The sequence below is a fragment of the Tympanuchus pallidicinctus genome, unplaced genomic scaffold, assembly GCF_026119805.1.
Source record: "Tympanuchus pallidicinctus isolate F22 unplaced genomic scaffold, pur_lepc_1.0 scaffold1, whole genome shotgun sequence".
NCBI lineage: Eukaryota > Metazoa > Chordata > Aves > Galliformes > Phasianidae > Tympanuchus > Tympanuchus pallidicinctus.
The window spans coordinates 46,325,293-46,343,697 of NW_026294618.1; the positions used below are offsets into that span (position 1 = coordinate 46,325,293).

General features: G+C 37.0%; 1 protein-coding gene across 1 annotated transcript in view; it reads right to left on the reverse strand.

Annotated features, from left to right (window-relative positions):
* FRK (fyn related Src family tyrosine kinase) overlaps window positions 1-18,405 on the reverse strand; it is a 45,886-nt gene extending 27,481 nt beyond the window's left edge. The window contains exon 1 of the mRNA XM_052680893.1: window positions 17,495-18,405. Within this exon, the coding sequence (XP_052536853.1) occupies window positions 17,495-17,925 (431 nt within the window). The 5' untranslated portion in view covers window positions 17,926-18,405. The remainder of the gene's footprint in view (window positions 1-17,494) is intronic.

Consider the following 18,405-nt stretch of genomic DNA (forward strand, 5'->3'; position numbering starts at 1 on the left):
CTGATTTCAAGAAGAAAATTCAAATGTGACTGACTGATCTTGTCTCAATAAAAATTCACCAAGAAATATTTCCAGTGCTATCATAACAGAAAATGATGCCAAGTCAACTGATGCCATTTGAACAATGTAGAGATGCAAGTAAGTACTTAATCCTGATGTTTTAAAAGTCAAATTTCCCCAAAGTTGCAGAGATGCAGTAAGGTTCCTAGTGACCAACTATTCTACGACCTTCCCTATCTTAGTTCTGTATTGATATCCCAGGTAAGTTACTGGCAGTTTTTCAGCTCTGCTGCTATTCAACAAACAAAAACAGTCTCAAGTCACTGCAAACATCAGAGCATCTATATACTTTGAAAATTATTCCTCTCTACTTCTTTCAAAGTAATTGCAAGACTTCTATCACTAACACTAGTAGTTTCCAAACTTTTATGTGAGCCACAGGAAAGTAGTTAGCTCTCTTGCTGTATGGTGCTGAGTGTAAATTTAATTGAAGAATGAGTCAGCATTTTCAACAGCATTTTCAAAACAGCATTTTTCAAAAAGGCACTCAGCTTTCATCCAACAAGCATACAAAGTACTTTCAAAGATTAGCTCTGCCCCTTATTTGAAGTAAATTGTGATATGTAGTTATCAAAATCATGCCACATACTCACAAGCAAACTTCTTTTAAATTAATCAGAGATAAACCTATTATGCAAACTTTTAAGATAAATCAATGTATCACATGACACATAAGTTGCTTACTCAGCTACATGATTTGTCAGTTGCTAGCGAAAAGTACAGGAGGAGTCATCAACAAATTACCTTAGTATCTGTAATGCTTCCAATCACTAAGAGAAATGAAGGAAATAAATCAGAACACTGGGTGAAACCTTGGCTGAGCAAGCATGAGAAATGATAAATGCTTTTGTATGAATAAAGAAGAAATAAAAAGAGGTAAAACAGATGGTGCTAATGTATGCCAGGTATGCTATGTTAACAAAAGAAAATGAAGCTCGTATACTCTAGACCTCATTTCTGCCTTCTGACTTGAAGTTGATTTGGATAACATAGGACTTGATACACATATTTGGCAAGGAAAAGATCCTAATTAAAAAGCTAGAATGTTTTAGTAGCTATTTTAATTAGTAAATATCTGAATTCAATTAATTTAATTAATTCATTAATTTACCTTATAAAACTAAGTAATCAAAAAATGTTCAAATCCTTACATTCTCATCTTGCATTCTCATCAAAGCATTGAGAGGAGAGTACAAGCTTGACAACATCCAACTCCTGAAGAAAATTTATCTGCTCTAAAAACTAGAAACTAGAATCTTTCTGAAATTTCTCAATACACATATTTAAGAATAGCAACCAAAAACTAGCAAACAATATGATTGTAAAGAATTTGAATCGATACAGTTTTGAGTAGAGGGATGATTTCTTCCATCTGAATATGATATTCTTAGTCCAAAGCCACTGATTTTATAATAAAAATCCAGTACCAAAAGCAGTTCTGCAAGAATAAAAATAACCGTTTAAACTCAAAGCAAATAAATTAATTTGCTATTCACATTTTCAATAGATGTACTCAAAATTAAAGTCTATTTTCATTATAAATGGAAGTTTAAGTTCCTTTTTAAAAGGTGTAAGGGCTTATTTCTATTGATTGAGCTTATGCTTCAGCAGGCTTTTACTTTATCTAAAAGCATGCATTTCAGAGGAAAAAGTACTCTCTGGAATATAATAAATCAAAGTATTTGCTCACCATGAGATATTGTTCTGTGGAATGGGAAAGTTGGACCAAAACAATGCCCTATCCTTAGTAAATCTATTTGTTTTTGAGATGAAGGTAGAAATGTAGATGAAGGTTTTGAAACACAACTCTTGGAAAAACAAAACTGAAACATCAAGCATCATCCACTACTCAGGTTACTTAACCAGCACATTCTCTGACATCTGTGTATCTCCACTGATATGAGGCATTTCAGGAGCATTTTAAAGTAGCAATCCATACATTATTTCATTCTAAATATCGAATCATAACTTGAATGAATACTTGAAACAAATCTGTTTGCAGCCTTCGCTACTAGCTAAGCCTTATCAAGCCCCTTTTCTTGCCCCATTCCAACTAATGCTCTAGGATTTGTCTCTTTCCCAATTGAAAAACAAAATGTGAACAAAGCCTTAGCCAAAGATACCGGTGAGTGCTAGACAAATATGTCCTGAGAAGATACATATTTCTATAGCCTCCACCTTCTTTGAGTGGCTACAGTGCCACATTTCTCCAACTCCAGTACTCTCTTCTCTCCTAATTCTACCAGTTGCTTTTGCATGGGAGGACCCATAGCCAAAGATCCACCCCCTCCCCCACCATGATTGAAGTTTAAAAAATTTTACTGGAGAAATTTTTGGCAGTATATCCTTTCCTTAGGCAGTCTCTTTATAAATTCACTCCAACAAAAACTCTAAGCACATAACTAAAGACTAGGAGTGTCATACCCATTTGAGACCTGACCAAAATCTTCTGAATTAACAGCTGTCATCCTTTGCCTTCTTGAAAACTTTGCCAGATCTCTCCCTGCTCTTGGCTAGCCACACTAAAGTCTAAAGAAAATGATGTGGAAGTTCAGGTTATGACACTCATTATCAGTAGAGCTCATCAGAGTACAGCTCCCCACCTTTATTCTCTGTCTTCACCTACATTTAATATGCATAGGAGCAAAGTCTAAATCACCTCCACAGCATCATACAGGGGCTGTATTTGTTTTAATAACTCGCTTTGTCTGAGATGAAAGTGGATTATTTGTTTTTCACTCAAGTACTGGAAGTAAAATAAAGCTAAAGGCAGAGGTCCATAACATACTCTGAATTTTATGAATGCTCAACTAAAAAGAAAAATCCTGATGGACAAATCATCAGTAGAGAAGGACTACTTGGCAAGATCATTCAAAGAGTGTGGAAGTATAACAGAAAAAATAGCAGGAAATCAGTCACATGAAATTGTGACTGAAGATTTTCATCTTGTTTTCATGGCATCAAGTCAGCCACTTTCAGAAAGGTCCAGTATATCATCTTCCAATTACATGGCTACATCCACTGCTTCCTATAGGCTGAATATGAGTGTTGCTCACTGAATAGTTATCCTTTGTTTTGTTTTGTCAGTGCATAGATAGAGCTAACTTACTGTGTATTTTAGTCTCTGCTCTCAATACAAGTTATAAAATTACACGAATGGCTAATTTCCTAGAAACCTCTATTATAGCATTTATGATTATATTATTTGCATACTTTATGTTGCAAATGTTCATTTATTTTGTGGCACTTTTTTTTTGTGAACTGTTATTTACAGTGGAGAAAAACTATAAAAGGGGACTAAGGCAATAGGACATTATCATAAAAATTTTCTACTAATTTTGAACATCCAATTTGAAATGCCTAGGGCTTACCTTTCAGATAATTCAGAATTGTACTGTATGTAGTAATTTAGTCAGGGACAAATATTTGTTAACTTCAGGAACTGTTTCACATAAGACAAGTAGAGGTGTGCAGAAAGAAAAAGAGAGAGAGAAAGAGGGACAGATCCTCTGGGTTCTTATTTAATTCCTTTCATCACATGACCATCCTGTGATCACTGTCCTTACTCAGCACATGGAAACCTGAACAGGCTTGCGTGTGCGACTCTTTACTGCTGTTTTCTGGGCAGGACAAAGAGTGCTGCTGAGCCAGCTTTTAATCCATGCCAGGTTTGCAGTCTGTTGTGGGTAAACATCAGTGCAGAAGCAGGGACAGAAGTTTACTTCTGGGAGGCCTCAATGCATCCCCTCTGTGCTGAGAAGAAGGCTCATTAGAATTTGACAATTGTTATCTGTTTGGTTACAATATATAAAGCGCAATTTTATTTCCAAATGCTTGGTTAGTATGAAGCAAAGTTTTCTTTGAGAGCAAAAACATATTCTTTTAATATAGAATAGCATAGCATAACTTAGCATAGCATAGCACAGTTCAGTTGGAAGGGATCTTCACAGAACATCCAGTCCAAGTGTCTGAGCACTTCAGGGCTAAACAAAAGTCATTGAAGACACTATCCAAATACCTCTTGAACACTGACAGTCACAGGGTATCAACCACCTCTCTAGGAAGCCTGTTGCAGTGTTTGACCACCCTCATTGTATGTATGTATAATGATTTTTTTTTTTTCCCAATCCTTAGTCTGAGCCTCTTCTCATTCAGTCTGTGTCGTTCCCACGTGTTCTGTCACTGGTTGCCCAGAGGGAGCAGAGCTCGTAGCTTTTTGCTTCTCTTCCCCAAGGAGCTGCATAGAGCAGTGATGCCTCCTCTCAGCCTCCTCGTCTCCAGACTGGACAAAGAAAGTGTTCTGAGCCTCTCCTCAGTACAAATTTTCCAGCCTTTTGAGTAAGAAGAAGCTGAAAAACTTAGGTTTAAGTTTTTTGGACACCAAACCCTGCTTCCTTGCTACCTTCTACAGGCCTGCATGGGATTATCTGTAATACCATATATCTCTCATAGCCATTTATAATCAGATACTGAAGGAATGCATGGGACAAAATATAAAAGAAAGGAATTTAAAACTGTTGGTAAAGAAATGCATAGAACAATGCAGGAGTGGGGGAAACAGGATATTAAAAAGTGAATATAGAGAGGACCATAAGATACCATTAAGGAGATGGAGGAAAGGGAGAAACTTGGACCTAACAGAACATGAAGAGAAAATAAGGACATGAAAAACCTGAGGATTTCATTTAATGCTCAGGATCTATAAACTACTGCTGCCTAAACTGCTCATGAAATGTTTGTCTCCAGATTATCCTGCCCCTATTTGGGGAAATAGTTTCACAGACTAACTCCCACTGTAACTGTAGCTCTTTACAGATCTTTTGCTTTCTTGACTTCATCACTCACTTTTGTACTCACCAAGAGTACAAAAAATACTTCACTATTCACTATTCATTTTAGTCATGTGTTGACTAAAGCTCAATGTTAAATATATTAATACATAAATCTTACTTCCCAAAGTACTGCCATCAACAAGTGAGTCAGAATTAGACTTTAAAAATGTAAGAAACAAAAGCTTTCTACAGCCTATATTCGGAAATGAATTAAAATCTTAGCATGCTGCATAAAGGTTCTAACACTTAGACAGCACTTGAAATAAAAATGTGTTTAAAATGCACCTCTGCAGTGACACAGCTCAGTTCTGATTACTTATTTACAATACTCAGAAAGCAATTTCCTCCAAGGAAACTCGAAATTCAGGTTTTCAGGGACGATTAGGCAGGGTAGGGTAGGCAGCACTTTTATGCAACCACAGTGCACTTGCTTCATACGTAAAGATCTGAGTCATGTATATTGCTCAGATCCTTGCTGCTGAGTAGCTCATCAGAAGTGAAATGAAGACTATCCATATGTACTTTGTGATGGACTGAAAGCTTCTGAGTCTTTTAACAATGACAATGGATGGAGTAAGTTGCATATTCTTTCCATGTGGGAAAACACAGAATACATGAATAGTTCAGAAAAAACAAAGGCTCATTTTTGCACTATCTAAATGAAAGAGCTCTATCAAAATCAACAACATATAACTATTTTATGTTACACAAGTACATAGAAATCTGCCTGTATTTTTGAAAGTGATATTTTTGGACAGTGTTTATTAAGTCCCACTTTACTTTCCATACTTTGAGAACAATACTACAAGTTTTCATAAAATAATGATTACAAAGAGGAATACACAGTTTTGGAAAAAATAGATCACATTTTTTCTTGGCCTTTGGGTAACTTTTTACTGACATTCTTGTCAACAGGTTATAGCTGATGGATTGACATTTTTCTAAAAATTCTAAATTTATTGTGGACTTGCTTATGACTCGTGAGATAAAAAATATGAGGTATCAGGGAAAAAAAAAAAGAAAAAAGAAAAAAGAAAGAAGATGAAGTTATACTTCCCTGGATGTTTTCTAAACAAAATATTATGTTAATTTTTGGAGGTAGTCAAATTGAATGATTTTCAGATTTAAAGTTTTTTCTTATTTCTGTTCTCAAATGGAGTTTCTATTGAAATATAAACTGTTTTTTTGTTTTGTTTTCTCTTTTTTCAGAAAAAATTAAGTTGTCTGAAAAGAAGTACAGCCAAATGATACCTTACATTCACTCTCAAGCCAAGAGAAGGCAGGGATATCAGGGATATCAGGGATATCAAAAAAGTATTCTAGGCACCTGAAGTCTGTTGTGGTTGTCATGGTTCTACGCTTTTGGGTTTTTTTTAATGGTTTCAGTATTCCACATCAAAACATCATGTAGTGTACGGGGTATTAAAGTGTCACTGCCCCAATCCCAGGTACCGCTGGGATTCAAACCCAGGATCTCCTGTTTACTAGACAGGAAAAAAAAAGCCATGAAATTGCTTTGTTTTGTCATTGTTTTTGTTGTAAGCTGTGTCTGAAAGAACAGGTCTGTCAGAGGGACTTTTACAGTAAAGAACTGCGTGGGATTGTTTGGCTAAGGTAATGTTCAACAGTGAGTGTGGTAAAACCCACCACAGAGATTGGCATTTCCTCTTACAGACTAGAAAAAACTCATAATCTTGTAAACATAAATACAAAGATTAGTCAGACAAAGGTCCGTGACGCGTTGGGTATACACCATTTTACTGCAGTAGGACATAACTACACTGGTGTATAATCCTGTTAAAAGAGATTACACATAATGTTATCTTAATTTTTCACTTCTCGATAATAACAGTTGATTGTGCTGCAAATGTGTTGTTGAATCTGCTCTGCTGCCTGTTTTAGGAAGCAAACAAAACTGGAGCAAGGAGATTATGCCTCCTACAGGAAATGAAAATTCTTTCTTAGTGCAACAGAACAAGGAGAGATGCAAAATGTTTTTCAAACTCTATGAATGTGGTATGTGCTTCAGGTTTTCCTATGTTTTAACAGTTGATGGATCCCAGCTGCCCTGTCAGTTACCCTGTGGCAAACCCTGTTTGTGAATTACATATCTGCAGGCAACATTCTGGCTAAAATCTGCAGCATTCCATATTAGTTTTTCTCCTCATCCCTCATCATGCCCCATGAACACCAAGCTCAGGAGACATTCCTCAAACTAAGGGGATGGGTGAAGTCATACCCCTACTCTGCAACACGTCTGAGTCCATTCCAACTTCTGATATATATACCAACATATTCACAGAATCACAGAACGGCTGAGGTGGAAGATACCTCTGATCCAACCTTCTGCTCAAGCAGGGACACCTAGAACATGTTGCACTGAATTACTTCGAGGCGGCTTTTGAATAACTCCAAGAAGGAGACTCCACAACTTCTCTAGGAACCCTGTTCCAGTGCTCTGTCACCCTCACAGTATAGAATTGCTTCCTTATGTTCAGAAGGAGTATCCCAAGTTTCAGTTTGTGCCTGTTGCTTCTTATCTTGTAGCTGAGCTCCACCAAGAAGAGTCTGACCCCATCCTCTTGATAGCTTCCCTTCAGCTATACTTACACACATTGATCAGATCCCCCTAAGTGTTCTCTTCCAGGCTCACCCACTCCATGCTCACAGTCCTCCCCTTTTTCACCAAAGATTTCCCCTGGCCCCTCCAGGCATTTGAGAAAGGAGTCTCTTGGGGAAAAGCGTGGCTGCTGCAAAAGCAATCACTATGCCTTTGAGACAGAGCCTTCAGGTCAACAAACCATCCCATCTTTAGCTCTGTAACGATGGGGAATTGACTATTTAAGTTAGTTCCCAGTAGTGCTATTGTACCTGGATAAGGACTTCATTTCATTTTAAACTTGTTCTAAAACACTTGTCTTCGGAATAAATGAAAGGTTACCATTGTCTATAATGGGCATTGTCTTGGGCTTTCTGTGTGAAATATAGCTACATAGTTGCCTAAAAAAAAAACAACAATCAACCAACCAAATGAGAAAAGTATTTCACAGGTCCCATTCTCAAAATAGCATTATAAAATCTTGGATCACTGCCAGTATCTCTGCACATTTGTTAACATATACCTGAACAAAAGTACTGATATACAGTTATAACATTCCCTTAATGTAGCAATAACTCTGCTATTCATAACAACTTTGGAACAAAGCTGAAACCATGAGGTAGCCTTAATGTTAAAGTGGTACAGAGAACACTAATAGCATCAATTGATTTAACATTAAGGGAAACTCAGAAGCACAAGAAAATTTTTCATCATACATTCACTTGAAACATTACAGCCTTGAAAAGCACTGAATTGATTTTCTTCCAAAAATAATTCTTGAAAAATTATTTTCTTTTCAAACAAGTAAAATCATTACAGCACAGAAGTAAAATAGAAGCCTTCAGAAACAAAAAGACCCCTATGGCTGTTAATGATGCTGATGTTATCTGCCCACAGATTTCGTGCAGAGCTCTCTCTTGGGCATTCACGCAGGCACATATTTCCACACCCTATTGCCAGTAGCAGACTTCTGTGACCTTTCAGTTCAAATTTCAGTGGAGAATGATCAGGTCACTCAGTTTCCAGGGGTAATCAGAAGAGCCTGAGAGATGAGGAGGGTAACAGTCTAAAGAAATCTTTGTCTTCCAGAAGAAAAGCTTGCACATCAATCATTGTGACATCTGCATGTATTATCAGCCCAAGATGGACAAATATGGTTTATTTCATAAGAGAGCACAACACTACAACAGAAAGGTATCTCAGCATCAGTGTATGTGCCTGCATAATTTTTAAATCATTTTTACTCTGAAATTAGAGCAAAATAAGTGATCTTTTTTTTTTTTACAGGAATTCAGAAAATCAATAACTATCCACACAGAGAACAGGGATGTGGCCAGTCACACAGTCACAGAAGAAGCACTACTTTCCACAGCTCCCAAATGCAGGACTCACATAGAATATCTTCTATGTGAACGGAGACAACCTCATCACCTCCTCTTCCTGGGCTAGCAGAGACCAGGTCACTGATAGTGGTGCACAGGACAGTACTCCCCAGGTTCACAAGCACACAGTATTCACAACCAGATCCTCTTACACCCGTTTCCACCTCTTCCTACCTTTTCACCTCCCCAACATCCTTTCTATGCACACTGCCTCACTGGTTGGCACAGTCCCACCAAACTCCCCAATCTCCTGGACCCCCAGCTTTGCATCTCCTCACCTGCAAAGTCTCAGATTGCCTGTTTTTTGAAGGCTCATCAATTAGTACAACTGATGCCACATACTGTTATCAATTAGTGCCACTGACTGTGCTTGTTTTCCTCACCACCTCCGTTATCGCGTGTGAGCCAGGCTTGTCTGTTCTGTATAGCTTCTTTGACCAGAAAACATCAGAGCAATAGAGACTCCTGCATACCTTCACAGAGACTTTTGCTAAATAAAATTATCTGTAGTTTCAAAAGGGAGGTTAAGTTTTGGGAGTTCTCATCATTTCTGAAATTTGTAGTAAGCCTCAAAATTTTTTGTCTTTCTTTTCTTTTGTGCTGAGGCTTGAAATGTTCCTGAAAAATTTCTTGTGCTATTAAAATTAAAAAAAAAAAAAAATGTTTCAGGAAACTAGCAAGGTATTTGCTTTAATGAGAGAAAGCTAATGAAAATGCTTACCAACATTACTGCAGATAGCTAATGTCTATAAGGTAAGAAATTACAGGTTAGAGAGTAATCTGCATGGAAGTAAAAAAAATGTCAATTAGTAAATCCTTTCTGAATCCATCTCTTATTACTGAATTCACTGCTCTATTTTTCCATTTTCTTTGATTAAGATAATTGTCCAAAATATATATTTTATGTAGTTTAAGTGATAAATAGAAGAAATTTATTCATGATCAATATTTTGTTTGATCTTCTGAAGTAAAAAGAAACAGTAAACCTGCTTCCTCAGCATATCTGGAGAATTGAAAACTACAAAGATGTCAATTTCCACTCAAATTTCTTGTTACTTTTATGGTTTTCATATGCAGTATCAAGGTGTAAACCTGAATGTCAACATTTAAGAACTCCCATGAATAATAAGTTTCTTAACTAAGGAGCTTTATTGCTTATTTGTCAAGTTCTAATGCAAGACGCCCTTACATATGCTCCGTAGAATATTATCTGAGCAACACTGCATATTGTTCTTTTATCTTACATGTGTAAGTAAGTAAGTAAGTAAGTAGTAAGCATGTAATAATATTTTGTCTTATTTTAGTATCACGTAATAAATTCTTCCTTTGCTATGTAGACTTCCACGACTTGAAAAGGAGCAAAATATTGTATTACAAATAAATATATGAAACGTGAACAATCATACATTTTCTACTAATCTATTTAAAAAAAAATGCACTAGTAAATTTTCATTATCTAATTCAGGCTACTGGAAGGCTGTATCTTTAATATAATGTTTGTAAGAGGCATCTCTGCTAAACTATAAGATAATAGCGTGACCCATTCTGGTCTAATTTCTGTTATCTTCAGTAAGATTCAACATGAACTTAACAGTAAACTTCTCATAGTAAGGTAAGTGACGTCTGCAGCACAGGCTGACTCATGAGCATTACGGTATACAGAGATAGGCAGGTGTGGCTTGTAAAGGAATGGGCAGGTAAACCTCAGAGCACTGCTACTTCCTCATTAGTTTTGAAAGCATGTTGGTGGGGTTTTTTTGAGTCATTCCACACTAAACAATTACCAGATGGAGAAGAAAAGCCAAAAACTATTTTCGGAATGCAAAACTTTCTGTAGAGATGAAAGATTTTTTTTCCTTTGGTTGGTTGGTGTGTTTTTGTTGTTTATTTTTTTAATAGCTTAGTCTTCATCTCCAAACAGAAATAAAGAGCTCTGCAATGTCAATCTATGTCTTTGCTAAATAGACTTGACGTTAGCTTTGTAATCAGCCATGGCAGTGATGTACCCTCTAATGTTGCTTATATGAACGTTCCAACCTCTGCTGAAGTACAATAACAAAAAAGTGGATAGGATTGTGCAATTTTTGTAAGATCCTTTCTGAAACAGAAAAAATGGTATATAGGGTCCTTGACTGGACCTCTTAGGGTGTCTTGTACGCTTTTATGACTTAATCTGTTCAGTGCAGCTCCCTCACTTGTGTAAGAAAAGCCCCAGTCTTCTATGACCTACAGTGCTTTTCACTTATTACAAAACAATTCTTCACAGAGATATCTGACCTAGATAGTCTAAAACCAGTATAGCTTTAGGACTTCTTAGTCTGACTGAGTTTCTGGTTACTATTTTTTCCTCCTAAACCCGTTCAGAGATTAGTAAGCTCTGCAGTGTTCTGTGCTTTGTTACACAGACAACTACTAAAGAAGACTATATAGAGAACAATAACAATTGTACACTACCTGGAGAATGTTTTTACTAACATCATTCAAAATCAACTAACCTAGGCCAGAACACACAACATCTATTTCTACTGAATCTGAAGGAAAAACAAATAAAACATCAAACAAGACTGTTAAGTTCTTCTGACTAGGATATTGTCTATGCTTTTCAAAGATGCGCTGCAAGGGCCACGTGGGTTTCATGGCACCATAAAAAAACAAACTGCCCATTTTTCAGTTTTCAGGATATTGTTTCAGGTTTTGACACAATTCACTGTCAAATCTTTCTCAGCATGGTAATAGAAACTGCTATATACTAATTATAATGCATAAAGTACATCCTAATTTCAAATAAAGATATGGTAGGAAAGGATTTTTTCATTGCTTCATTTAAACAGACAATGTTATATATTTAGAATACCATGCTGACAGGAAATAGGTGGCCTAAACTGGACAAATTTGTATAAACTGCTCATTTACATTTACAAATTCTTTTGATCTTTTTGAGAGGTAATACATCTTTTCTGCATTACAGACAGATGTATAAATACTGCTGACACTTGATAAATTCTGACGTTGCATACTTCTGTGAACAGTCTCCTTTGGATTATCACTGTATAGTTAAGAAAAAAGCAGAGCTGAAGAAAATGTTTGAGATAGGCTTGAAGCTAGCATGGTAATTTTGAGAAAAGACCAATGAAGTTAATAAAATTCAGGGTCTTGTTCCAGTATTAAATTGTTTAAGTTCAAGAAAAGCACATGAAAACACTTGTTGATTCAAAACTCTGAGTAGATATTTCAGATGCTTTGAACACATGGTAAAGAAAACATCAAAAGCATTTGGGCTTTGGCTTTGCCTGTATCTCCAAGCTGTTTTGCATGGTGTTAAGAGCATCAGTCTTCTATGCTTTCTGCACATGTGTGCACACAGAAGCACATATATATGAAGTATATTCAAGTGAATACCTGAAATGCATTCATTGATAGAGAATTCATATACAGCCATTTCTGTTATTTAAAATAAATGCATATTTTGGCAATAAATAATCCTTTTCTACCAAAAGCTGGATAAGAATAGCTTTCATACATAATGTGACAGCTTCTGAGATAATGAGAAATATAATACAGGCATCCCTGTTAATGAACATAGAATCATAGAACCGCAGAATCACTAAGGTTGGAAAAGACATTTGAGATCATCTAATCCAACTGTTCACCTACCACTAATACTGTCCACTAATACACATTCCTTAGTGTCATAATTTTTACAAGTCCACTTCAGTGCCAGGATTACTGCTGTTTCTGGTAGTGTTGAGATTTTGTACTGTAATACAGAAAGGACTTGTGAGAATGATAGAGTGAGAGCACATTGAAACCACAGAGGATCACAGTTGGATTTCTGAATTGTTCAGCAAAATCTAAGCTTTCACTTCAAAAACAACCTCTAGCCATTGTAGCTGTGAACTGTAAGCTACTTCATAAAATGACCCACATATATGAAAGGAACCCCACAAGCCTGAATTTGCAGAAAGTTTGAAACAGGTCAACACAGTGAATGATTTCCTGTTCATATATTGTAATTCAGACTACATCAACATATAAAACAAAGTCAAGTCACAGAAAGGAAGGAATTACAGAGATGATAGACAAAAATAACCTATAAATCACCCGCTTTCAAAGGGTAGTGTAGGAACTCATTGTGGAATTGACTGGCAAGGTTTTGTTGATTAAGTCAAGGAATCAGTTTCCACCAGCTGAGAAGTATCAATTCAAGAAACCTCTCTGAAGGGAGGAATGATTCTGAAATTAGTAAACATTAAAAGTAATTGTGGAGTTCTTCTTTGACCTAATCTACCAGGAATTTGCATTAATTTACTTCCCTTAGCACAGCACTGTTATGTCAGTAATATTGGGTGAATATATGGAATGAATTTGACTTTCAATAAGCAGTCATCAGGTCCATCAGGATAGCAGGTGAGAGGGAGCACCTTCTAAGTACACTCTAGCTTTCTTCCGTAGAAGAGTTCATGTCATTCCAACAGTTTTCTTTACTTCTTTTAATTATTATTTTTCCTCATTAAAATGAACTGTCCAGCTGGGCTGTATTTGCTGCACGTAACTATCGGCACTATGTCTTTTCCTTGTTTAGTTAAAACAAGTGGCAGTAATAAGGTAAGGGCAGGTGAATGTGTTACTATGGTTCCTGTTTATAGAACAAAATAACAGAAGGAACACAGGGAAAGTAAAGTCACACTCTTTGTCAAGGAAAGAATCCCAGACATTTCAGTTAGGAGACAAAATGGTCTCCTGTAGCACTTGCAGGGAACAAGAAATCGCCTAATATTATCCTCTACCAGGATGGATAACACAAAATTAAATGGATTTACCAATCCCTAACTAGCTCTGCTATACAGGTCATGTCAAAAATTTAATTAAAAAAGGACTATATATACCTTTATCTTAATAATCTCGATGTCTATAGGCAAAATTAAAATGATAAGGAAAAGCAATGTAAGTTTTGTATGAAAACATGTACTGACTAAACTTACATAGTGACTCTGACAACTCTGTTATTCCATAATTTATAGAATGTTTCATGTCCTTGTGTCCCTTTATTTAAGTGAGTTTATGGGATATCCATGCACATATTGGGTATCAATATTTTCTGAATGTTTATATAAAATCATCCTGAAATAAGCTGCCAAAGAACATGGTCAGTTTGTTTTATTTGCCGGTTTTCCAAGAACTCATTCATGAAATTGTAAGTGTTTAAATTAGTTGCTTTTCAAGAGAACCTGCTTTATAAGCTATGTTCACCTGCTAAAGAAAATACACAAATCTCTGATTTATAAACCTAAACAAACATGCAAAATGACAATGTAAATGTCTTTGAGCAGAATGATCTGTGTGCACATCAAGAATTTATGAAACTGCCTCAATATATCCAGGAAAAAAAAGATAAAATCTAATTTTTCCTCTACTACTGAAGTTATGCAAGTCATATTGAGTAAATTTTGTATCTTAATACTGAGCTGTCAGTAAGGAGATAACAAACTACATATTTTACTTTGCTGTTTTTTTGAAAACCCTTCCTGAGTACTAGATACTCACCATCTATTGTCATCAAATCAATGCTTGTTACTGTCTGCCAATGTGCATCTTAGCCTAGCTTAATTACAGACATTAATTTACAAAGTTGAGACTCAGGAACTGTGAAAAAATCACTAATTTCATAAGTCCCTCTATGTGCACCAAACAGTGACCTAGGCTATTTTTGTAATTATCAAATCTGTTTCCCTAAACAGGATAGCCAGTTTTCCATGATCTAGAAAGTTGGAGCTATACTTGAGAAATAAACTAAAATGTCCATTCTCTCTGCAGGTGTTCAGGAGCTAGATGGTGCTACATGACAGAGACTAAATCTTTCTCTATTAGTTCTGTGCTGGGACCAAGAAGAACAATACGAAGGATGAAAAGATGTAATTGAAACTTATCCTATTTCAACAGATGTCTACATCATAGCTGTAAGCAATTGGCCAACACCAAAAGTGAGTGCTAATTAAAACTTAAATGCAATGGTGAAAGAAGTTCAATTTAAATTTCAGGCCGAGAATCATCATGTAATCATAGAATGGCCTGTGTTGAAAAGGACCTCAAAGATCATGTAGGCTCAACCTCCCTGCTATGTGCAGAGTCACCAGCCACTAGACCATGCTGCCCAGAGCCACATCCAACCTGGCCTTGAATGCATCCAGGGGTGGGGCATCCACAACCTCCTTGGGCAATCTGTTTCAGAGCATCACCACCCTCTGAGTGAAAAACCTCTTCCTAACATCTAATGTAAATCTCCCCGTCTCAAAACCATTCCCCCTTGTCCTTTCGCTATCCACACATGTAAACAGCTGTTTCTCCTCCTGTTTATATGCTCCCTATAAGTATTGGAAGGCCACAATGAGGTCTCCCTGCAGACTTCTCTTTTCTGAGCTAAACAAGCCCAGTTCCTAGAATGTGATTAAACATTGAATTTTAAATAAATAGACATTATAATATCTTCTTCATTGTCCTTGTAATTTAGGCAAAGGTTTATCCATTAAAACACCATCACAACTGTTGTTCTTACTATTTCAGTAGGATAATAGAGGTGTGAAATAATGGGATGGGTGAAATGGAGGTCGTGGAGGAACCTGTAGTGAGAGATGTTACAACTAGATACAAGTCTAAAAATCATAACCATAAGGTGAAAAACTTGACAGGAAATTGCTCTAATTAAATGGGTCTACCTTTATCTTTGCCTTGTTTGAGCTGAGCTGATTGAAACTTTCAGATCAGAGACCCTTTCCAGCCTGAGTTAGCCTACAATTGTAGGAAATGGTATCTGTATGGTATCTGTATGGATTGACAGGAGACAGTGTTGTGTACTTAGTTTTGTTGAAGGTCACTGCAACCAACTGACTTAGAAGGAAATTTGAGGAAAGACAGCAGGTCCAGCCAGAATTGTTTTGGTATGAAATTAGAAACTTGTTAAATACTATGGAGGAATTACTTTGTCTGATAGCTGTAAAAGCTCTCCATTCCTTCTGTTCACTATTTTAAAAATATGGAAAAAAAAAAACAAAAAAAACAAAAAAACCTAAACTAAAGAAATCAACCAGCCAACTGCATAAAACTTTCCTCATAACTGTGTGTTGATTATTAAACAGAGTAAGGTATATAAAAAGAGTGTAAGAAAATAAAATTGATTCTGCATACAGAAAAAAAAAACCAAAAAAACACAAGGTTATGCAGTAAAGCACTTCACACAAGTTAACTCCACATATGATACTGAAGATATAGAATGACATGAGGAAGCTAAAAGCTGAGACTGTTGTATAACTGAGGAAAATTGCTTTCAAAACATTAACTGCAAGTGGCAATCTTAGACGAGTTGTAATAAAACTACTTCTTGGAAGAGAGCGAAGGCCAAGGTGAGTTGAATTAGAGCCTACGATCTTTTCTCTAGTGGTTCAGAAAATGTCTTCCCTGCAGATTGATTTCTGCAATTGGAAGAATTCTTTTGAACATGACCACTGAAATCGTTATCTGCCTGAATATAGAAATAGCAACAGCTGGACAGACTCCAAAAATTAAGGTCTTCAGGTTTGACAGAAATCTTACAGTTGCCCTAAGATTTCTCTATCCCAAATCCTATCGTGGATAAAAGGCAGGCATAATCATATGTAAGCCAATTTTCCTAGCCATAAGCAGTACAGAGGGCAGATCAGACTGGAGATGATATTTCACATCCAGATGAGATTTAACTGAAAATCTGCAGTATCATTTCTTTAAAACCAAAATGAGTTATAATGCTATTTCTACTGTCGTTTTCCAAGGCAATAATTTTTTGCCAAAACACACCTCTTGCTTGGCAATCAGTGTTATTTCATGCTGCCTCTGACTGCAGCATACAAAAGTAATTCTGCATCCCAGACGAACGTAGACCCTACTAATACTCACTAGAAAGCCAAATAACTGATTTCATGTGATTTGTTCTTATGTTCTGACTGGTAAATAAGATCAGACCACTTCTGAAGGAACAGAACATAGGCTGAATAGATAAACCCTGTGGAACTTAAAGAAATACAGTCCATTCCTTTGCTTTATCCAGTCTTTTTCCATTTCCTATACTTTAGTTAACGTTGAGTAATCCTGAGAGTGATTTGCTTGTAGAGAAGAAACAAGCCATGAAAAAATTGTATGTTAGAGACTCACCTATCATTTGCAACAAGATTTAATGTGGAACTTCCTGAAACTGTAACTAAATGATAACTCTGCAACTGGTTATGTTGAGGGCTGTTTGGGTAAATGGTTGTACCTTGAAAGCAGCTGGTCCACAATCAGTATTACACGAATAGCAGTAGGAACCATTACAGTGGTAACCAGCCTGAATATTTCCAAATGCTTCTCCACTGGGGTATATATAACTCACAATACCACAAAACCCTCAGCACTCTGCCTTTTAACATTAATTTTCTTTCAATCCCAGTGTCTTTTCCTCACATACACACGGACTAAAACTCTCACTGGTAGAACTACTGGACATTCATTGCTACAAGGTACTAATCAGAAAAAGAAAATTCCCCAACTGATTGCTCCAAACCCACTTAGCCCTACAGAAAAGATGTGTGCTGTGTGTTGCATGGGTTACTCACGGCTCAGCTTCAATGCTCCGTTCAGCAGCTACGTAGTTGGCAGGGATGTAGCCCTGGAGCTTGCGGCCAGGACATACTGACCCTTCTGGCAGGAGGAGCTTAGCATACCACCAGCCCTTGTGGGATGCATCCAGCACTTTAAGCTTATCCCCAGCTTGGAAGCTCAAATCATCCTCTGTGCGAGCCTCATAGTTGAAGAGTGCCACAAAATTGCACGTGTCCACCATACACTGGTGAGGCAGTGGAGGTAAGGGCTTCCCTTTTGTCTTATTCACTTCGTCCTTCTCTCCTGCCTGTGAGTCAATCCTTACCACAGCAGGATTGGCAAAGACCTGGCCAACATCCTCTTCCCGCTCATCTTCTTTCCCTGAGAATAAGCAAGGAACATAGGGCTCCAAACAGCTGCAGTACTTCTGACAGAAGTTTCCCATTCTGTTTCCTTGTGCCTTCCTGCTCCTTCTCTTCTTTCACTTTTCACAGCTGAAATATACTTAAGGAAATCTTTGCCCCATAAAATCTTAGCATTTTGAAGGATTTCTTTTCCTCCTTTGGCGCAAGATGAAACCGTTCGTGGCACAGATGGAAGCTCCTCTCTGAGCACTGCTGAGAACTCATTCAGGCAGCTCCTGGTTCAGAAGTGAAACCGGAGAATTCATGCGTGAGAGCAGATGTGGAGGGAATTTCTGACTTCCTCCTTGGAACAGGAAAGCAACACACGAGCTGCCTTTGGGCTGATCTTTTGGAACAGCAAAAGAACATGGATCCTCCTCTGACACAGCAAAAATACATTCAGAAAATCTAATCTGTTCTGGGAAGTCTTCTCAGCTTTTTATGCTTCTGATGGGGTATTCTTATATCTTAACTCCTTGGTAATGATTAACCGAGCTGACCTGCATGTCTGCACAGCCTCC